Source organism: Neltuma alba, unplaced genomic scaffold (genome assembly GCF_004799145.2).
Source record: "Neltuma alba isolate B1F8T4 unplaced genomic scaffold, ASM479914v2 tig00011959_pilon, whole genome shotgun sequence".
In the NCBI taxonomy this organism is placed as follows: Eukaryota; Viridiplantae; Streptophyta; class Magnoliopsida; order Fabales; family Fabaceae; genus Neltuma; species Neltuma alba.
In genome coordinates, this window is record NW_021636537.1 from 1 (window position 1) to 22,170 (window position 22,170).

At 38.3% G+C, this 22,170-nt stretch overlaps 4 protein-coding genes across 6 annotated transcripts; 3 read left to right on the forward strand and 1 right to left on the reverse strand.

Moving 5' to 3' along the window:
• Positions 1-2,642: 2,642 nt before the first annotated feature.
• On the forward strand, positions 2,643-6,255 carry LOC114719925 (cyclic dof factor 1-like). 3 transcript variants are annotated; one of them, XM_028905496.1, is made up of 4 exons: positions 2,643-2,924; positions 3,084-3,087; positions 3,474-3,720; positions 4,690-6,255. In XM_028905496.1, exons 3-4 carry the CDS (start codon positions 3,586-3,588, stop codon positions 5,998-6,000), a joined length of 1,446 nt encoding a protein of 481 aa, XP_028761329.1. In that variant the 5' UTR covers positions 2,643-2,924; positions 3,084-3,087; positions 3,474-3,585; the 3' UTR covers positions 6,001-6,255. The 3 variants fall into 3 exon arrangements, with proteins under 3 accessions (XP_028761329.1, XP_028761330.1, XP_028761328.1); XM_028905497.1 differs by lacking the exons at positions 2,643-2,924; positions 3,084-3,087 and adding an exon at positions 3,196-3,314; XM_028905495.1 differs by lacking the exons at positions 2,643-2,924; positions 3,084-3,087 and having other exon boundaries at positions 3,196-3,720.
• Positions 6,256-8,047: 1,792 nt separating this feature from the next.
• On the forward strand, positions 8,048-9,114 carry LOC114719926 (peroxidase 44-like). Its single transcript, XM_028905498.1, has 2 exons — positions 8,048-8,245; positions 8,365-9,114. The coding sequence occupies exons 1-2, from the start codon at positions 8,048-8,050 to the stop codon at positions 9,112-9,114; spliced, it is 948 nt and encodes a 315-aa protein (XP_028761331.1).
• A 5,174-nt stretch (positions 9,115-14,288) lies between these two features.
• On the forward strand, positions 14,289-16,420 carry LOC114719928 (WUSCHEL-related homeobox 11-like). Its single transcript, XM_028905500.1, has 3 exons — positions 14,289-14,805; positions 15,396-15,571; positions 16,310-16,420. The coding sequence occupies exons 1-3, from the start codon at positions 14,289-14,291 to the stop codon at positions 16,325-16,327; spliced, it is 711 nt and encodes a 236-aa protein (XP_028761333.1). The 3' UTR covers positions 16,328-16,420.
• A 3,604-nt stretch (positions 16,421-20,024) lies between these two features.
• Positions 20,025-22,126, reverse strand: LOC114719930 (transcription factor MYB54-like). Its single transcript, XM_028905501.1, has 3 exons — positions 21,540-22,126; positions 20,999-21,409; positions 20,025-20,920 (listed from the first exon to the last, which is right to left on the reverse strand). The coding sequence occupies exons 1-3, from the start codon at positions 21,976-21,978 to the stop codon at positions 20,652-20,654; spliced, it is 1,119 nt and encodes a 372-aa protein (XP_028761334.1). The 5' UTR covers positions 21,979-22,126; the 3' UTR covers positions 20,025-20,651.
• Positions 22,127-22,170: the final 44 nt, after the last annotated feature.

Genomic DNA, 22,170 nt, shown 5'->3' on the forward strand with positions numbered 1-22,170 from the left:
TTTGGTCAAGCCTTGTTCTTTTCCTAACTTCTAATTTAGTTTTAATTAAATTAGTTGTGAATCCCGATCCCGTGCACCGCACAGTCTGATTTCACGACTCATGGGATGCCAGGCGGATAGTGTCACGGTTAGCTCGTTAGATTTATTTTTCTTTTTATTTATGTATTGCCATATCAGCATTTTATCGGAAACAATATTGTAATAAAATTTCCTAAAATTGTACTTAAGACTATTATTGTCTCTGTTTCTTTATGGAAAAAGGAACGAAATGTGGTGTGAAGGAGGGGAAAAAAAGATAGTAGGGCGGTTGACAGCTGACACTTTGACACGTAGAAGATGCTATATATATGCAATTTGATATTTTCTTCTTCTTCTTTTTTCTTTTATTTCTGAAAAATACTATGATATCGCTCTTCATCGTCGTTATAAAGTCGGCCCGGATTTGGGAATTTTTATTCAGATCGCGTAATAAAAATTAAATTAAATATTGAGATCTGCATTTACTTCGCCAGAGTCTTAATATAAGATCCTACTTAATATAAGATCCTATTTGACTTTTATTTTGATCCTAAATATAATACCCCAATCCACTTTGTCTCTCATATTTATACATTTTTTTTTCTAAAATAGTCCTTTTAATAATTATAGTCCTAGCCAATATAGTTGATTAGTAAGGATATTTTAGGAAAAGCAACACCTATTTATTACAGATAACTAACTTAACTTCTTTCCTTAATCTCCTCAAATTAATCAATTGGGTCTTATGATTAGGACAAAAGGTAGTATAAGTTTAAAGACATTCTCTTGCAAGCAAATATAATTTTAAAAATATTAACAAATATCAGATTAAACTATTACCTTAAGTCCAGATGACCCCCCCTTTTTTTTTTACATGCTGAGATAGATTAGGTTTTGCCCTGGACAAAATAAACCAAGCAATAGTGTAAAATCCAATTCTGTTAAAAAAAAAAAAAACACACACACACACACAAAATATGCACGGAGCATCACCAGCAATGTGAAAAAATATTAGCATCGTCACCCATTCTTAAAAAAAATAAAAAATAAATAAAAGAGTCCATCTCGGTCCCTTAAAACAGGCTTTTATATGAGCTCACTCACCGTTTGGATATGTAAATCCTAAATTCGGAACCCGACAAAACAGATATATTGCGGTGTTTAGGGAGAAGACGTGACAACACAACAATACATTTGTTAAGTGAGAATATGGTTGGAAGGTTGAAAAGAACGGGTGGGTGCCACAGTATGAAAAAGGCATAATTCTCTATTTTACTATCAGATTCCCACCGTTCAGATTCGCATATACATACAGCTTCCTTAAATAAATAAACGAACAAAGGAAGGAAGGAATTAAATGCGAACAGTACATGTTGCTCTCAAGTGTGCGCATCAGAAGCGGAAGAAATAGGAGAGACAATAATGTTAAGCATTGGTGGCTTTTGAAGGATAGGGATAAGAGCCTAAATTATCCGTTCAACCTTTAAATGAAAAGGAATGATTTTTTTTTTTTTAAATAAAGAATAAAACGTGTGGCAGGGACGGCATATAAAAACTGGAAGTGGTGGCGACGGCGTCCAGAATCCGAATCGAATTGGCCGGGCATTTAAAAAGCAAGTAAAAGCCTCAAGGCCCATTATATACTGTCCCTGTTCTTATCCCTTTCCATCCGGCTTTCGCCTCCCTTTTGCTTTTCGTTTCCTTTTTTTGGTTTCTAAATTATCGTTGTTTGGCACACAAAATTTCAAATAATCTTATAAATCAATTAATCACATTATAAATGGTATATTCTGAAACCCGTTGAGGAAGGTGCCGTCAGAAGGCGCCGCCATCAGATCAGCCAAATCAATCCTCGTCCTGACTGACATATTTTCCGTCGACTTCATTACCAGGTTCGAAAAAGAGAGGGAAGGATCGGAGGTTTTGAGGGGGAAAAAAATGAAAGGGTAAAAAGAAGAAGAAGAAGAAGAAGAAGATTGAAGAAGTTTGGGGTGTCCTGCTTAAAAGGCCGTCGGATTGAGGAAGCACGTAACGGAGAGTAACCGTCAAGAAACTCAACGGCGAAAGCTTCCGGTGGGTACGTTGCAGAGCGTGACAGGAGTTTTCAGAACCCTAGAGCGGACCTTCATTATATTGCACGTCTCTCCTCTGCCACAATGCCATCATCACAGAGCAATCCTAGCATGCACGTCCCGCCCGGCCAGCTGGACCGACCTTGATGATTAACCATAGATTCAATTCACTTCAAAATTTTCAAACTCATGCCTTGATTCCCCCCCTTTTTTTTTTGGTTATATTACACGTCCTTTAATTATTTGTTTTGCCAACATACAGATAATTCCTAAAATATTAAATGTTTTTTAATTGATGACGCCCTGTTTTGCTTCAGCTCCCGTGCAACTTAAGATCTGGTTATACCAAAATTGTAATATTTATGATTTTTGACAGCGTTTTTATTTGTATGGATTGATGACGAATTACGAAACTGGTAAAAAAACCTGACAACATGTGACTTGTTTCACAAAGAAGGCGGCAATTGCAATAATTAAGGAGGAGAAAGTGATGCAAATAAGAAATGAGCAAGTTGCAGGACCAAATTGGGATGGGGATAATACTGTATGTACTTGTATAAGATGAGGAGTGAGAAGGAAGGGTGAGCGCTCACCAACAAACGAGAGAAGACGTCTTTTCCCACATTCAAAAGCAAAAAAGGGACGATGGGGGTGGGTCCCCCGCTCCCTCTCTTCACTGGCCACTTCCTAACTCATTGAAGGCGGCGTCAAAAGCGAGCTCCCATGTCGGCCTCAAGCTTTCTCTTTCTCACGTCACCCTCCGCCTCAGCCACTACCGTCTCTTGGTTCTCCTGCTGACTCGGCTGCCACCTGTCTCCTCCCTGCCGTTTCTTCGTATCTCCTTTCTCTCCGTCCTTTCCCTTTTTGATATGCTTCGATGTATATTATATATATCTGCATGAACAGTAGATGGGAGCGGATTTCCCGTCCTGAGGTTGTTGGTGATGTCCATCCGTGGGGGGATGCTTGCTTTGGTACTGAATAAAGGTCGAGATGAGTTTATTATTAAAATATGGAAAAAAGTGATAAGGGAGAGGGATCTCTATTTAATGCGTACGGCCCTATGCTTCCATATCCTCTCTTAAGAGATTATTCTGATTTATCAGAAAAGGAAATCCTTTTCCCTTAAATAAAGGGCCTTTTTTCTGCTGAGGACTCGGATTAGAAAATTGGGGGAAAATAAGCAAGAGAAAATAAAACAGCCAATAAAGCTTAAAAAAGATGGTACTGTGTTTCTCGTTTCTGATGCATCATGTTCTTTGTGCTTTTTGCAGGGACCTTTTTCTTGACAGGGGTTTTTGTGGGTTCTTTTCTTTCTCTCTTTTTGCTACTTTTTATTGGAAGTCTCTCTCGAGAAGTTTTCTTCCCTCTTTGTATCTGCAGCTGTGAAGATAAAAGAAAAGCTCCCTCCTTTTCTGCGTGTATCTGATTCTCTATTTCTATGGGTCTTGAGCTTCTGAGTCTGCATCAACAAACGTGGAATCTCATAAAATAAATGAGCGGTCCTGGAGGTATGTCTCAGAAGGATCCGGCTATTAAGCTATTTGGCAGGAAGATTCCGGTGTCGGAATGTCAGATTCCGGCGACCTCTCCAATGCCTCCTCAGATTCCGGCCAACTCCGGAACCATGGTACATCAATACATACACATACATCCACATCAACCATTTCTGCTCCCTGCTTTTGGTTTTCATTTTCTTGGATTCACTGTGACATGGCCTCTTCGTTAATCCAAAAGGATTGTTCTCGAAGGAATGTGAATTCTGGCTTTTATTAATATATGATGTTTGACATACATATAGGTTAACATAAAGAAAATAGTTTCGTTTCCCAGGCGTGGCGTGTTCGGTTAATCTGGCCTTTTATTAAGTTCTTGTTGGTTATCGCATCATACTTATAACTTTGACCTACGTCAAATTTGGTTAACGTATGCAAAGACCGGGAAAGTAACAGTGTCTGCCTCATCTTCATATTCATTTTTGTCATGGCTTCATGAAGAACTGCAAGTTCTTCATTTTTCTTTTTGTTTCCAGAATCATGCACTTGAGTTACTGGACTATTAATCGTTGTTTCTCATGTTTCCCCCAAATTAAGAACAAGGCATCTTCTATGTGGGCTTTCAGAGGAAGATAAATGGAATATTTGTTTTTTCTGTCGCCAACTGTTTATATCTGGCCTAGTCGTCACTTCTGCAAATTAGTTCTTCTAATCCCTCCTCTAAATCTTGCCTTACTGGGTTCTAACTTCTATGGGATTGGGTCTCCTTCATAGTATCATCACAGGTTCACTAAATAATCATGACTGTCAGGTTGGAAAGTTTACGAGAATTCTTTGTTTCAGTTTTCGTTTTCTTTTTCTTTTTTTTTGCGCGCAAGATATGTTGAACTTAGGCTCATGTGTACGGTGAGGCAACTGTCAATCGAGACTGAGGTAATACAGAGCTAGAAATAGTCTTCTCAAAAGTTAAGGTCTGGACTCTGGTAATTGATGCATTATTGATTCAAATATTCGCAGGAGTTGAGATCTCGAGGTTATATAACATGTTGTGTAGCCAATCTTTATTCTAGTTAGATTGTCACTGATTTTGGTAAAATTTTTAGGATGCTTGCAGTCGCTTGAAGAAAACAGGAGTGGGAAGAGTTTGTTCAGAAAACTCTGAGCAACAAGAGGATGCCTCTGATTTAGCGGCAAGTAAAGAAGGGTCCCAACATAATCAGCTAGAAAATGAGCCCAAAGCCTATCCCAAGACTATGGAAGATAGAATGCAAAATAGCAGCACAGATCAAGATAAGTCATTTAAGAAACCAGACAAGATTCTTCAGTGTCCACGATGCAACAGTTTGGACACAAAGTTTTGTTATTTCAATAACTACAATGTTAATCAGCCTCGACATTTCTGCAAGAACTGCCAAAGGTATTGGACTGCTGGTGGAACAATGAGGAATGTTCCAGTGGGTGCTGGGAGACGAAAGAACAAGCACCTAGCCTCTCAGTTTCGCCATATCATAGTGTCCTCTGATGGAATTTCAACCTCTAGGTTGGAAACCTCAGACTCGTCTAGTCACCAACTTATCTCATCTGCTGAATCTTCTGCTGCTTTCAGGTCTTCGGGGGCAATGGATAATGGTATTGTATTGAAATTCGGTCCAGATGCCCCTCCTCTCTGTGAATCCATGGAAACAATGCTTATTATTAGAGACCAGAAAAGGAAAGTTGATGCAGAAAATGTGAAAGAACAATCTTTATGTGGATCTTCAGTGGCGAATAGTAGTGGTTCTGAACTAGTCATGCAAAAAGAGCACGGTGTTACTAATCAGCTTAGCGCATCAAATCAAATGCAATGTTTCCCTGTTCCTCCACTGTTGTTTCCCTGGAATCCAGATTGGAACAATGTTGTTTCTATGACCGCAATTCATCAATCTTCAGCGCCAATGCAGTGGTATCCAACACCGTTGATGGCAGTTCCCAGCATGTGCCCACGTGGCGTTCCTTTACATTATGCACCGCCATCATATTGGTCCGCTGGCAGCGGCACAGTCTCGATGGGCTCTAATGGTTGCCTTTCACCATCATCGTCGACAAGTAATAGCTGCTGCTCAGGCAATGGCTCTCCAACTTTGGGAAAACACTCTAGAGATGCAGTCTTGGTAGACGAGGAGAAGTCAGAGAAGTGTGTTCTGGTTCCAAAGACTCTTAGGATTGATGATCCAAATGAAGCTTTAAAAAGTCCTATATGGTCTACATTAGGTATAAAGCCTGACAAGAAGGAGTCTGAATCAGAAGTTCGTAGTTCCAAGAAATTGGAAACCGAAGGAGATGGGAAAGACCGTGTGTTGGGCGTTTCTCAAATTTTGGAAGCTAACCCAGCTGCGATCTCTAGGGCGCATGCATTCCAGGAGAGCATACAATGAGTTTTCCAGCCTCGACATTTCAAATTTTCAATATCTTGTGCATAAATTGCTGGCTTTTGATTTTCATGCAGAAAATATGTTGTGAATGCATCACAACTATGTCAAATCGATTGTAATTTTTAATATTGTACTCACACAGATTTTGATATCAAGCTTATCAGGATATGATGGTTCTTGGCATTACCACAATAATTAGCTAAGATCATCTATTGGGATCTCTTAATCATCCAATAATACATTCCATTATTTTCCATCCCCTAAAATGATTTTAAGAAAGTAGGGTTGGCTTTAGAGGACACTCTATGTGGTGTTGGTTCAATGTTTTTTATTGGTTTCCAACCTGAGAGACTAGCACTATCGAAAAAGTTGAACATGTTTCTCTCTGAGAACACTGTCTGGTGGGGGGAAAATGATCCTATTGAGACTTTTTATATGTGATGCTATGATGCGTGGCATTTAAACTAAAAAACTATCTTTACAGTGGTGGAGAATCAATTTATTATCCTTTTAGAGTTGTCTTTCTTTTATCTTTTGGGGGCAATTTTAGCTTTATCTTTTAGTTGGGTAAGGATGTCATTATCACTGGGAGTGCTTTGAAGTGCGGTTCTTAGGGGGCAAGGCTGACCATCTATTGTACAATGCACTGCCGCTTTTAGCACTTGTGCTTATCATAAAGGGCTTAAAGCCTTGATTTGAGCCTTTGCTTTTTACAGGGAAAAAGGTGCCTTTACAACACCAAGAAACAGAGATTTACCACAGGAATATATCCCTTTATGGCTCACCTCACGTCAAAAGATTAATTCAAAGAGCCCCTTTAATAAAAGCCCCTCGTTTCCCTCGTCAACTAGACAAAGCCAGGTCCTCATCCTCCAAACACTAACTTTAAACCAAGAAAAGGCACTTTTATCGAATGGAAAAGGAGGTGCAGTGGTACAGAATTATTTTCTCATAGCAGCCCTGACATGTTCATGTCTTCGCATATGAAAACGGAGCACCAACAAGGGTTTTCTACACTAATACCGATCCTTCCTAGCCTAGGATTAAGAAAAAGATTAGCTTTGGAGGCCAAGAGACAGAAGAGTGTGTTAGTTTCAGAGTCACGTGACGTGATCTAATTTTGTCATGAAAAGGGGAGGGTGCATCTATAGGGGGCAGTTTGTTCATTTTATGCAATCTCAAGCGCAAGAAAAATTTATGCAGGGGAGAGTTGATGCAGATTGAAATCAAATGTCTTGTTCTGCAAGAACATATAAGACCAAGTTGAAACAGTGTCCTAATTAGTTTCAAGTTTTCAAGCAATGGGCTCCATGGGCACTTACAATTCCCTGCCTTCATTTGTTTGGCTTGCCTGATTCGGTGTCGTTTTTCATTCTTGGAGCCTGGGATTTTCCTTTTTCATTTTTTGCCCCAGAAAAGGAGATGGTATTCTTGAATCTTGGGCCACTATAATTCTGCAAATTTTATTGCTTTCGCAACGTAACTCTTGCTTCTCCTTGTATAGCAAAGTTGATATGGATTGTTTCTGATATAGCAAACACGAAGCTGTGGTGCATACTTACGGCAAAGCCAGGTCTTCATATTTTGAAGATCCGTTCATTCCCAGCTGGGGCTTTCCCTATAATGACCCTATGCATACCAGTTGATTAATTCTTCGAAATTGAGATTGCCATTCACGGAATAGGTTGCGAATTTTGGAAGACGCGTCACACAAGTTTCAACATACCTACTGTCACTAAAGCGACATTATAAGAAACTGCTTACAATTCGTGCTTTTACTGTGGAAAATTTTAGAAGAGTCATCCTATTTCAAAGACAAAAACATCAGAATCATGCAAATTGAGGTATATGTCTTCGTGGTTCTCATTGAATTCATATCCATTTTTTGATTGCATTGGCTACTTCTCTTTCAAGTATGCAGCAACCAAGCATCTTCTTCCATATATCCCCTCTTTCCCACTATATATACGCATCCAAATCCCTTCCCTGTGAGGCACAAAAAAAAAATTCCCAGAGTAAAAAATAATTCAGAAAGCGCCAGAACTCCGAAATGAAGATCTCATCCATCTCGATCTGCTTCTTTGTACTTGTTCCCTTCGCATTTGGTGACCTTCAGGTTGGGTTTTATAGGTCAAGTTGCCCACAAGCAGAGTCCATCGTACGACAAGTGGTGCAGAAGCGATACAGCAGCGATAATTCCATAACTGCAGCTTTGCTTCGCATGCACTTTCATGACTGTTTCGTCGGAGTAAGATGTTTCATTAATCATCCATGTTTAATCTATTCTTCAACAACAAACTGATGAGCATTATTTCCTCACCTGATGGTATCATTCTTGTTTGTTTGTTTGTTTGTTCATATATAAAGGGTTGTGATGCATCCATACTTATAGACTCCACTGGGAACAACAAATCAGAACAAGACGCGCCACCAAATAAGAGGATTCGAGGATTCAATCTGATTCATGAGGTGAAAGAAAGGCTTGAAGCTGCGTGTCCTTCCACAGTATCATGTGCAGACATCATAACGCTCGCCACCAGAGATGCCGTGGCCTTGTCTGGAGGACCCACGTACGAGGTTCCTACGGGAAGACGCGATGGGCTCGTGTCTGATTATAATGAAGTGATGAGGAATTTGCCATCACCAAATATGACCGTTTCTGAAGCTTCAGAAAATTTCGCTGCAAAGGGATTCACAAAGCAAGAAATGGTGACCCTTTTGGGTGCACACACAGTTGGGGTTGCCCACTGTGATGTGTTCAGAGATAGACTCTCAAACACTCCTGGCCCCACAATGGACCCAGCCTTGTACGTAGAGCTGGTCAACAAGTGTAAACCTGCGACGGGGAAAGAAGAGCCGTTTGTATCCTTGGACCAAGGAACACAGTTCGTGTTTGATAACCAGTTCTATGAACAGATACTTCTCAAGAGAGGCATTCTGCGGCTTGACCAGCTAATTGGATTGGATAATTCTACTAGGGGTTTCGTCTCCGATTTTGCATTCAATCGTGATAAGTTCCGCAAGAGCTTCGTGGACGCAATAATAAAGATGGCGAGTGTTGATGTTCTGGTCGGAAGTGCTGGAGAAGTTCGAAAGAATTGCAAGGTTTTCAATTAATCCACGCAAATTGAGGAATTTATATAAGGGGATCCCTCTCTTGCTCCATGAGTTTTATATATATATATATATATATATATATATATTGCTGCAACTTAATTTGGGTTGGTTTGTCATTCCCCTGGTATTACTGATGATAATAAAATGTGTTCCTATCTCTTGGTTATATGATATAATATAGAAACTAGCTACAACTAAAAATAAGCAGCAACGTCTGGCGTGCTTCTGATTTCTTTTTCCTTTCTTCTTCACTGTCATATCATAGAATGCTGAAATTTGATGATCTTCTGATGGTCGATCGCGCTATGTTTGAGATGCAACTCCATCACCAATGTTAGCACAGAAGCTACACACCATTGGAAAACCATATCTATGTGATTCATAATTCACGTTCAGGTTATACATATATATATATATATATATATATATGTATCACACAACGGATTAACAAAATAAAATTAAAAGAAACCTTATTAATGGGAGTTTTTAAAAGTTTATATTTAATTAATTGAATGAATAAATTATATTGTAATATTATTAATACACGCGTATACATTTCATTGGTCAGATGACAAGAACCCGCATAATAAAACGAGGATGCTTGACATATTAATCAATGATGGTCCTACCGTTTTCATGACTTGAAGTAATAAGCTAAATGAGTTAAAGTGTTGATCTCTGTTACTTTGTTCAGACTTGAGGAGCTCCCTGTGTCCGAGTATCGGAGTGGTAACACGCTGTTTACAAAATTATTGATCCATTTCACACGGTGCTATTTGTAGAAGGAAATTAAATAAGTAAATAATAAAGCATTATCTGACCGAGTTAAAAATTAATTATCATTGCGTTGAAATAATGGATGAAAGTGGAAGTAGAAACTGAACTCAAACGTGTTGCATGAATTGGATAAAACGCGTCTGAAAGCTGAAGGCAGCAGGGGACATTCTTAGCATCCTGCAATGCCGAGGCATTACTAAATATGTGATTAACAATTAATATTACATTTTACTATACTAATTAATTAATAATACCACCTCGTACTTCCTACGAACAACGACTAATTAATAAGCATTCCCAGTCTAGCTAGTTCCATGAATGCTGCTGAATAATATTGCTCATCACAATCATGACCAACATGCATGTTTTCTGCTCCAATTATTACCACCTGAACTAGGTTATATTAATTTCTAGCTAGCTGCTAGAGGCGTTGGAGCTAGGTTACTCAATAATGAATAATGACTAGTCTTTATGAGAATGGAATATAAATGTAAATTATGGAGTAGCAGCAGCAGCAGCAGCAGAGTTTTTCATGATGATGTAAAAGAGAAATTAAAGTATCAAGGAATTGGTGAAGTGAGTGGGGAAAGAGGAAGCAGTGGAGGAGCACGAGAGAGGGGAGGTGGATTATATCCAAGTATATATTATGATCACGCAAATCCAAAGAAAGGTGAAACCACATTGTACAGTGTACTGGTACAAGTGTCTGATGGCCACACTGGATCAGAAGCGCCATGAAACCCCACAACATATGAATATGTTCAACAGGGGAGACACCATGTAGCATGTTTGTTATTCTTTTGGGGCACATGCATTCGGCAATATTCCCAGCTTTTCAAGCCCCTCCCCCCCCCCCCCTTCTATATTAACAAATCGAACCTTCTTTATTATTTAACCAAGATCTAGCCAACTCCATCACAATAATAACGCCCAATGGTGGCACAACCTTGTTATTCGATTTCTCTTCACCACACACACACACACACACATATATTAGCTCCTCATGCATGGCACAATACCATGCACGCACTGCAAAAAGCCTCCAATGTAGTATTCTTAACGGCGCCTTTTAATAAACCAAATACTGAAACTGCTTTTAAAGACAGACTTCCCAGGAAAAGAGAGCCACTTTGACTGAATATAATGAACAAGCAAAAAGAATATATATCCCACCATGTCATGTTCCTGTCGGTGATAGCAGCAAAATGTAGTAAGTAATTAAAGAGGCGTAAATAAGCCAGAGCCTTGCTTTACTCTGCTGTCGTTTAGAGATGGAAAACAATTTACGGCATCACCACAAACGAAACCCCTAATGAAGAAGGTGAAATTATCAGGATCAAGAAAGATCAGAGGGGGTTGCCATTTCTGACCTCGATCTAGAATTTAATTACTTTCTACTTTCTTAAATATGATTCCACGCACTACATGCTGTAAGTTTTTCTGGTTCATGTTTATAATGAATGAATAAAGTTTCGGAGTTCATATATAATATTGCTACCTGTCCCCTAATTTGAGGTTCTCTTGTAGTTAAATATCATAGCCTCGTTTTAATTATGTATGGCCAGTCACCACTAATTATAGGAGAGAGCTTTATAATTTAAAGCAGCTAGCACTTTTGAAATGTTTCTTTAGCCACTTAAAGTAGGCTCATAATTAAATCATGTGAACCCCAAGTTCCTTTGACTTCAGCTATTTCCGGACAATGGAGTTAGACGCGTGCATGACCCAAAATAGATATCTCCCATTCGTGTTTCTATGATGCATTTTCAATGAAACACAACTTTAATTCAATCACGAGGATCAAAATAGAAAGACAAGTGAAAAGAAATTTGATTATTTTATAATTCATGTGATTTATCAGTGCAAATTTTTCAATGACCTGCACTTAATATGTGAAACTTTTATGTACTATGAGGTGATCATCACTAACGTGGCAGCTATTAGCTTATCACTTGCCCTCGTATTTAATTATTTATTTCAGAATATAATAACAAATTGATCACCCAATTTGTTGTACACGCAATAGACTTAAGTCTCAATTTAAGTTAAAAAAAACAAAAAATGAAGAACACAAGTTAACTCAGTATATCATGGACACAAGTTCTAAGATAATTTGTTGTTGTTGTTTAACACGACATATATAGTATGCAAAACCTATGAATTTTATGCATGAAGGGCGGATGGAACTCAGGAATCTTTTACACGTTTCAGGAATGTAAAATTAGACCAGTTTTAGAACACTCAGAAAACAATAATTAATCGTCATCCTTCAATTCGCTGTCTTAATCTGAACCTAAAATTTAGAGAAATTAACCTAGTTTTCTTAAAAATTCAGAGATTAATTAAAGCTAAGCGAGTCCCTCATTATGTTATTTGGTTTTCAGTAGTAAGCGTATATAAGTCAGTGCGCCATATGCTCGTATGTGGAATAACTTCAATTTGAAGATGGCGAAAAATTGGACCCGTTGAGAAGTTAGCTAAATGAAAAGAAGGTTTATTCAGTAGGTAAATAACTATAAAAACTGAAAACATATTGCGCACAGTTCATCATATATTTTAGAAGCTTGACGTATGCGTGTCAATTTGGGATTTTAGAATTTAGATGAGAATTGAAGGGGTATTTAGTGAAAACCAAATCATGATTAGTAAGCATACGAAGAGAGTTTTATTTCAATTTATGCAAAATCACTTTTTAAAGTGCTTTTGTTAGAATCCAAACACCCTGAGAAAAATACAGCTCCCATTCCATCTTTTACAAAGTCAGATTATCTGTTTTTTTTTTTCTTACATCACTTAAATATATAGCAAGTAATTAATTAAATAAATTTCAAAGTCATAAGTCCACATGTGAAGTTTATTCATTCTCCAAGTAATGTACATGTCATACAATGATGCCAAATAGTTATTGATTTCCATGGCAGCTGTAGGTGACCTTGATTTGGTATGGAACCCGATGTGCTAAATTGAAGGGAAAAAATTCAAGTCCTTGCGTTATTTTAATAGTAACTGACTTAACCATTTTTAATGTAAAATGATAAAAAGAAGGAAGGAAGAAAGGAAACAAAGTTTCGACACTATACAATTAAAGCAACGAGCCTATGACCTGAAGAATATCTTTATGAAGTCATGAATCTCGCTTTGAATACGGGTTTTGTGGAATATTTCTGCGCTACCATTTAAATATCAATATATCATACCAGGAAAAAAAATAATAACACGAATTTAAATAATTTAGACGTGAAATCGAGACCATCTTTCTCTCCCTCACACACACACATAATATATATAATTAAAAAACACATATATAAATTCCATTTTATATCCAAGCGGCAAGGACTTGCCTGATCATTTGAAGCTGATGATCTTGCTTAATATCCGACGTCAGTATGTCACTGTATGAGTCCCACACGGACTCATATTCATATTACACATTTAGGTATTAATTATTTGAATTTCATCATCAAATTGATATGAAAAATTACGATTAAATTTTTAAGTCGTTATTTTGTTTTGTTTTCAATATTTAATAATTCAAATTTTGGTCTCAAATTCATTTGGGTTTAGATGGTATGGAGATTACGTACAAATAATTGGATGTCTACGTACCCCCATATAATCATATACTACCTCCGATCCTTATTATAAGAATTAGTTGATTAATTTGAATAGATTAAGAAAATTAACTAAATTAGTTATTTATAATAAATATATATTATCTTTTCTAAAATATCTTTGCTAATCAAGTGTATTAGCTGAATCTACTATTATCACAAGAACTACCTTAGAAATAAATAAACAAATATAATAGATAAAGTGAATTGAGATCTTATATTTAAGACTAAAATAAAAATCAAACAAGTTTTTTTATTAAGAACAGAAGATAGTACTTAATTTTTTTAAAAAAATACTAGGCATATTTTATCCTTTTGAATTTCTCAGCCATTGTGTGCACACGCTAATAATCAATGAGTATGCGTATATAATAAAATCCATAGCAAGTTTACATTTTACACAGTCACATGTATATCTCCACGTGTCTATGTGTAAATTGGAGTATTTGTTGAATGATAAGACAATTGGATTCTCTAATACACACACACGCTCTCTCTCTGAAGAGGTCCAGACGAAAGGACGCTGTAACACTTTGTGAGGCTTCATTAATTTAATTTTCATGTTCTCATTTTCTTTTCACCTAAATGGACATTACGTATTCATTTTTTTAAAAAGGAAAGAGGGCATGAAGGGCAATTATGTAATTAAAAGGCCCAACATTCTGCTCTTGGTAAAGCTAGCCGGTTACTGTGTTCAATGAACAGTAGATATTATATTATATAATGTGTGCCTAGGTTTCAGATGAAGAACACATAGAACTTAAGGCTTGTACAACATTGGAATTAATGGAGGATCAGGGTTCGGAGAGAAGTGAGAGGGTGACAGTGAGGTCAAGGTGGACTCCCAAGCCGGAGCAAATCCTAATTCTGGAGTCCATCTTCAACAGTGGGACCGTCAATCCCTCCAAGGACGAGACCGTCCGAATCAGAAAGCTTCTCGAGAAATTCGGCACCGTCGCCGACGCCAACGTCTTCTACTGGTTCCAGAACCGCCGCTCCAGATCCCGCCGCCGCCAGCGCCAGCTGCAGCAGCTCGCCGCCGAAGCCGTTCATCCCCAGGCGAATGATCACCAGCTTCAGCCTCATGGCGGTGCAAGTGCATGTCCGCCTCCTTATGATCACCATCATCAGAGTAACCCTGCCTCTGATTCTGCAGCCATGGCGGATTATAATGGCGGCTGCTCCTCCTCTTATCTCGCTTCCCAGGAACCTATGGATCATCATGCTTTCTTTCTCTCCGCCGATCATAATATGGGTTTCCCCGAAATCGATCACACTACTTCTGATTTGAGCTTCCTTTCTGGTAATTAATTGCATGTGCATTGTCAGATCTTTCCACTCTTGTCCTTATCGTTAAAATTACAGCTCGTAATATGGTAAAATATTAGCCAAATGACTATATCCAAGTGTACAAAGTTCTTGTCTTTGACGGGTGATTGCTTAGGTTGAAGGATGCAGGAGAATAAAGCGGCGACTTTGTGATGATTTGACATGAAAGCTGATCAGGTGTACTTTCCCGGAATAACATGAAGCAACTTTCCCATTTCAGTTTCTGCCGCTGCTGCTTTTTTGGGTTTCATAGAAATTAGTTCCTCTTTTCTCGTCTTTAGTTAGGCTGTCCCCAATTCCCCCTTTTCGGAAAATTTCATGCTGCTTCGTGTATACTTCTTCTCTCATAGTCACATGTACATGTTTTTTTTGGGTCAAACATAGTCGTATACGCAAGTTGACCAAGTTAAAGGAATTAAGAAAAGTTTCCCTGACTACTTGTGTCACAGGCCTACGTCTGGCCAAGTATATTCGCAGGACAGAACTCATCAGATCACCCTTGTTTTGTTTGATTTTTATATATATAGTTGACATACTAGTTAATTTGAATTTCATATGTTTCAGGGAGCATGACGGTGTTTATCAATGGGGTTGCCACAGAGATTCAGAGGGGACCTCTAAACATGAAAACTATGTTTGGTGAAGAGGTGATGTTAGTTCATTCTTCTGGAGTTCCACTTCCTACCAACGAGTTTGGCTTCTTAATGCAGGATTTGCAGGACGGTGAAAGCTACTTTCTGGTAATTATATTGTGGCCATTGTTATTATTCATTGACAAAATATCTGATCAATCCCAATTCAAATCATCACTCTCCAACCATTCCAATGTAACGATGCGTATAAAAATAATTTTCTTGTGAAGTACTACTATTTTATAGCTAAACGCATTTCTTGTGCTATTTATGACTTACGAACAGTGAAATTTGATATGGATTTAAAATTTTATGTGAATACTGATATTGATTTTAATTATGAAATTAATTAAATAAACATTTTATATATTACTCCTCCGGTCCTAATTATAAGACCCAATTGACTTATTTGAGGAGATTAAGGAAGTAAGTTAAATTGGTTATTTATAATAAATAAGTGTTGTCATTCCTAAAATATCCTTGCTAATTAAGTATATTGGCTAAAACTATCATTATTAGAAGGATTATCTTGGAAAAAAATGCATAAATATAAGAGACAAAATGGATTGGGGTTTTATAATTAGGACCAAATAAAAAGTCAAATAGGGTCTTATAATAAGGACCGGAGGAGTAAAAGTTATTCATAAGACAGGGAAAACGTTGAGAAATATTAATTAAATGAGAGGATTCAGTGCATATTCTGGTTTAATTTGATTTCGAAAACAGATGTGTGAAAACCCAGCTAATTAATTGGATCCATCTTAGGGTAGAAATTAAACGATTCCAAAAAGTGTTGATATATATTGGAAAACTAAAGATTTAAAGATTGTTGAATTGGGATTTCAGGTCTCAAAGGCAGCGTAGGAAGGAAAATGAACCGAAGCAGCTACCAGTAGAAGGAAGGCCACCTCACTCTAGATATCTTCAATTTCTCCAATTTCCTGTCCGATGCTCCCTTAATATTCTTCATATATATATATATATATATATATATCCTTAATATTCTATCATGCGTGTGACCTAAATATAATAGAGCCCCTCATCCATATATGTATGTATTTATAACCTCTATGGAACTCCTCATATATATCTCCCTATCTCTGAATTCCCACCAGCAATCTTATATATATTAAGTGTGTTTCTTAATTAACCTGTCCATGTTGTTTATTTACTTTTGTGTTTTTCCTAATTAATTCCATGCGTTATGAATGTAAGACATGAATTTTTGCTGTTATTCGTATGAAATTTGCGGGATAATATATATAGTTCATTAAAATGCACAGACAAAACTCAAATTATTAAAGAAGCTAGAGTGAGGTTGATGATAAAAGATGGCAAGAAAAGGGAGGTGGGAATGAGAATTACGTCAAAGGACGTTGATAAATATTATTAATAAAATATAGAAGAACGTACATCTGGTTGGAAACATATCTAACTCTGTTTGGCTTATGTTGTCTACCTTTTTGTCATATAAATTCTATTTGTGAAAGTAAAGTAAGGAAGGCTGACATTTTTGAGCCAACATACGGCTACTTGCCTCTCTTTTAAAAAGCCGACCTTCACTGAATCTCGTGTCTCCAAATTTTTATTCTCATTAGTCATTACTGTCTCACGTGGATGATTAATTAACCTTATCAATGATTATTAGCCGTGTATCAGCTAATTCATTTAATAATTCATGTAAATTGAAATTTTTGCCATAAGGTTAATTACTTGTACAAGCCCGCAGAATTTAATTTGCAAACAATTTTACCTTGATTACTTAAATAATCTCTGGGTCAGAAGAGTTATTTACTAAGTGACACTCTCGATAACTGTCAATGAATTCCAAGCCCCCGCCAGCAAGGTAAGTCACATTTCCTTAAGGTGATGTAGATATATCGAATAGTACTCTACCACCCCCACCCTCTATCAAATGATTTCTACTGTGAGATATTATATATATATATATATATATTTATATCAAATTCGTTTGTTTATTATTTCAACATGTACCAAGTTATTTTTAATATTTATCCGAAACGGTACCGTAGAATTCTAAAAACCGGTGGATATGATACTCGTTATTCAAGTATGTTAAATATAAATATTATTTAGTATTTGCTTAGCAGACTAATTACTTGAGCCCTTTAGACTTTAATATTTAAAATTGCCAGTCTTTTTGTTCTTATTTATGCAAACTTTGTATGAACCTTAAATAAGGTATCTAACAACTAACATTTTCCAAAAGTGTGTTTACAATGATAATTTAATATAATTTTGCAGCGATAGAGCTGCAACAAAACAATTGCGAACCACATAGGGCCCATATATATATTTTTTAAAAAAGAGTTTTTTAAAAAAGAAAAGGAGTTTTATGTAATAAAGATTGATCTAGTTGATAAAAAGTCAGCTTATAGCTTATAAGTTTATGAATTTAAATCTCACTGCCGATGTGAAGACCTTGTTATTGAGTGATTTGTAAGTGAGTCTGTAAGCATGTCTTGTTCTTGATAAGCCCTGAATCTAACTCACCTTTTTTTTTTTGGTAAATAAATGAGGAAATTAAAGAATACCTGTGGGTTGCATTTTCCATTTCCCCATTCCCCCCGTCCAGACATCACGCGCACTGCCATTGACCAACCCCCCTCCCCAAACACATACATTTGTTCTGTTTTCCTCCGCCCCCGGGGGGGGGGGGGTCTGCGGTCTTTTCTTTTTTTTTTGTCCTCTCCTTGATAAGTGAAGATTAGTTTGTTCTGTATATTTCCTTTGCTAATGATTTAGACTTTGGAAAGAGGAAAAAGTCAAATTTAATTTGTGTGTTTGTGAATTCAGCAGCTTCGATCCGGCCGTTTTAATGCTTCCAAAATGACGCTTTAATGAACATATAGCTGACCACTGATGACTACGTATGATCCATAAATTGCATAGTACGATAATACCACGAGTTTAGTTAATTAACATGTTAATCCAAGTTCCTGTAAGAGTGTGTGTGTTGTGGGGAGCATATACTGAAAGAGATGTAAGACAACATGTATAGCTAGGCTGGTCCCCCACGTCCCCAACTACTCTAGCCAATCCTACATGAGATGAGACGGATGTTTGTGGTAACACACTCCCAAATGTTTTAGATTCCTCCTTTTGGAGTTCATCGACATATATAAGTAATGTGGCGTCTGCTCCCAGCTTACCATATTAGGAGTTGTATTGAGGGAGGAAGGGCACACTTTTTTAGAAGGAGCACGTGAGATTGAGATTCATTGATTAGTGGCTGCCATCCCCATCCTCCTTCCTTCCTTCCTTCTTTCCTCTTCTTAATTATTTTATTCCTCCCTTCCCAGTTTGGACTCCAATCTCCCTTTATATCCTCCTCCTCCTTTCTCTTACTCTTTCTCCTTCTCTAAAGCTTATGATTAATCTCTTACTTCAACGTTTAGAATCACACAATCTTCGTAGCAGCAGAAATTGAATCGCACCTGTTTTCTGAGTTCCAGGCTGCTCCCAGCTGGAAATATCGTGACTGTGCGTGTACGTAACTGCTGTGAATTAAACTCCTGTGAACTCCATGGATTCTCGAAACACACCCCCCCCCAAAAAAAAAGAACAAATAAAGAATCTGATGGACTTTCGTTTTCGATTTCAAATTCAAATAACACTCCTCTCTATTTGAGCGCATCATCCATTTAACTATTTTCACGGGCATAGTAAGAATCAACTTACACTAACAATCAAGTGTTCAAGGAATGAATATCAATTTTTGAAATAATTAACACATTAAACATGCATAGTTTTTGTTTCTGGTACGCACAAGTATCCTCTTATTGAAAATAATGCTATTTGAGATACCATCAAACACTAAATGTACACCCTTTTCAATGAGGATTCACATGCGTGGTTATATCATAAGAAAGAGAGAACTTTCAGGGAGACAGAAGGAACGGTGGGTTGGAGAATGATGGAAATAGAAGCCCAATAGTATGGGAAGAGTCTGAGCTCTGAACAAAATGTAAAAATGTCAAGCCTAAGAGACAGCATTCTATTTGGAACCCAAAGTTCAACTATCCTGATTTAATTTCAGCAGATCTAATATTTTTAACATGCATGAAATCTAAAATAAAAATAATCCTCTTAATAACACGCCCTTGACACGTCATACCATTTACAACGAAGGTGGCCTCAATTGGCGTCTCATGGTCATCACCTTTCCAAGCACAGCCGAGCTCGCCAAAAAAAAAATAAAGTCCTCAAATTGTGACTCCCACTCCTACGTTGCCCCACAAGCGTCATCCCATATGTTGTTAGTTCCCATTCATCATCTTGTTTGACAACATTGTCTGTAACTTCCCGTGCAGGCAGCATAGTTGCGAATGCCTTCTACAACTAGGTTACTATGCTCCTCACGCATTTTTTTTTTATAACATCTGTGTTGTTGAAATCTAATTTGGATGATTTGAATCTAAAGTTTTTAATTTATCATATAATTTAAAGCGCCACATCCTCCAAAATAACATCAACATTTGGCCTGTTCTGACAGCTCGTTTCATCTGAATAAAAAATGTAATGCAACACACAACAATTGCAACGAAAAGGATCCGATTGGTTAAGCATATAAAATATTGAGGTGGAGTTATACAGTATAAATTGTCACGGGCGGTACATGTAAAAGAACAGGGTCAAACATCCAATACCAAACGTTTACCCAGTTGAAAAAGTGCCAAACCCCAATAACACATGTTTCCAGGTAAACAACCAATTATAATGACTCCACTACTTTCATTCATTCCACCCCTCCCCGTCTAATCCAATTCAACCTACCTCGGCTTTACTTCCACAATAAAGCGCCAAAGTCCACAACATCACCCAATAACGAACCCCACCATCCTCCCTTTCTCCCTCTTGTTTCTGCCCCCGTCCAAATCCAAGGCATGTCTTCTTATTATATTTTTCAAACTCATAACTCTTAGACCTACCCTCTGTTTTTTCCTTTCTTTCCCCACTTCCCCTGTCATGAGTTCGCCTTTTACTTTTAGGTGCCTTTTGCCCTTTTGTGAAACTAACTGTACAAAATGGAGTGCCTCTAGGACCTACTTCTGCTACATCCCCATTTTTTCTGCAACTCCTACTGTATTACGGACCCTAATGGTGCTCCTGACTGAACAGTGACCCCCCAACCCACACTCTCGATTTAGGCCTTTTCTTTCAATCATCATACAGCTCCTACCCCGAGGAAATCAATGAATGGCATGTTCATGTTATCGCCCCCGTTCTCACTTTCCCCACAAATTGAGAGGCTCGTCCTGTTGGTGGCCACTGACTCAGATACTGAGATTTCTGAGTTTGAGTCTGAATTTGATTGGTCCACTACTCCCATCAGCTTCCCCATTTGTGCTCTTCCCTCATTACATCCGTTCCTACCGACAAACATCCTGTCGAATCCCACGTCCCCAGTTCTCGACTTCATCTCATTGGATAGACCTGCAAAAATCCCCCCGTTTTAACATAAACGATAATGAGATACGTAATGAAAAACGAAAGACGAGTCGAGAAGCGTACCCATCAGCGATCCGTGGCCCTGGGGGCTCGGGTTTGGGAACAATGTGGCACTGAGGGAGAGATCAGTGGAGGATGAGGCAGATTCATCGATGAGGTTGCTGGAGTTGGTGGATTCGCTCACTGCCTTATTTGAGAGGGTCAAATTTAAAGCCTTTGGGCGGATGATTTCCGAACAAGACCTCCTCCTCCTACAGCCAATTGATTGCTCTCTGTGCTTCCTGGCCATTATCACGTGCCAGTGGTTCTTCACCGCATTATCTGTCCTCCCAGGAAACAGTTTGGCAATCATAGCCCATTTGTTCCCGTACATTCTATGAGCAGACAACAACCTCGCCTCTTCTTCCTCAGAGAACGCCCTCCTGTTAATTCTGGGATCGAGCTGATTGAACCACCTCAGTCTGCAACTTTTACCTGCGATGACAATACATCGAGAGAAACCAAAAGCAAGGGGGTTCAGTTCCTTCAAAACGGTCAAATTCTAAAATCAGTAAAGTAATAGCTTGACGACTTCCGGAAACATTACAACAGGGCTGTGGATTACCTGATCTTCCTTCGAGATGGTCGGCGATCAAGTTCCAATTTTGAGGACCGTACTGAACTACGAGCTCTTTAAGCCTGGCATCTTCAGCTGGCCTCCAGTGGCCTCTAGCGCAGAGCTTTGTGTGTCCATTCCTGGAGCCAGAAGAGCTCTTGGCTTCAATGTCCTCCTCGCCAAGTTTGAAAGGCAAGCCCTTGTTCTGGGCCTCTGAAGGTCCATCAGCTTCACCGTTGCCTCTCATTGTTCCCCTCTTCACCTGGGGCGGAAATGAGGGGCTCAGGACCTGAAAGCCAATCTCGCCGCCAGTCCGGCCAAAAGTGTTTGACAGTGAAAGTTGAGGAGCTCGAACGATAAGAGGGGAGGCGTAAGAGGGAGCTGGTGGCAAAAGACTGACGTCCCCACTAAAACCGTCACCCCCATTGTTGAACTTTTGCGAACTCATGGAAACAGAAGTCCAAGAAACACAGAACAAGAGACAAAAACGCTAGGAAACCGAGAGGACTGACGTTTAAAACCCCCAAATAGGTTCCTCCTGATACGAGATGGACTAAAAGACAAACTGATGTGATCTTTAGTCAGATGTAAGGAGGATCCGAATCAAAAGGTACAGGATACAATCGCGTTGCAAATTCCC

What these genes read in the sequence shown, in the direction of transcription:
- LOC114719930 (XM_028905501.1), bottom strand. Translation starts at nt 21,978, where the DNA reads ATGAGTTCGCAAAAGTTCAACAATGGGGGTGACGGTTTTAGTGGGGAC. An exon ending in CCATCTCGAAGGAAGATCAG is followed by an intron (nt 21,410 to 21,539) that starts GTAATCCACAGC and finishes TTGTCATCGCAG; the next exon opens with GTAAAAGTTGCAGACTGAGG. An exon ending in GGGCCACGGATCGCTGATGG is followed by an intron (nt 20,921 to 20,998) that starts GTACGCTTCTCG and finishes GGATTTTTGCAG; the next exon opens with GTCTATCCAATGAGATGAAG.
- LOC114719926 (XM_028905498.1), top strand. Translation starts at nt 8,048, where the DNA reads ATGAAGATCTCATCCATCTCGATCTGCTTCTTTGTACTTGTTCCCTTC. An exon ending in TTCATGACTGTTTCGTCGGA is followed by an intron (nt 8,246 to 8,364) that starts GTAAGATGTTTC and finishes TCATATATAAAG; the next exon opens with GGTTGTGATGCATCCATACT.
- LOC114719928 (XM_028905500.1), top strand. Translation starts at nt 14,289, where the DNA reads ATGGAGGATCAGGGTTCGGAGAGAAGTGAGAGGGTGACAGTGAGGTCA. An exon ending in TGATTTGAGCTTCCTTTCTG is followed by an intron (nt 14,806 to 15,395) that starts GTAATTAATTGC and finishes CATATGTTTCAG; the next exon opens with GGAGCATGACGGTGTTTATC.
- LOC114719925 (XM_028905496.1), top strand. Translation starts at nt 3,586, where the DNA reads ATGAGCGGTCCTGGAGGTATGTCTCAGAAGGATCCGGCTATTAAGCTA. An exon ending in CGGCCAACTCCGGAACCATG is followed by an intron (nt 3,721 to 4,689) that starts GTACATCAATAC and finishes TAAAATTTTTAG; the next exon opens with GATGCTTGCAGTCGCTTGAA.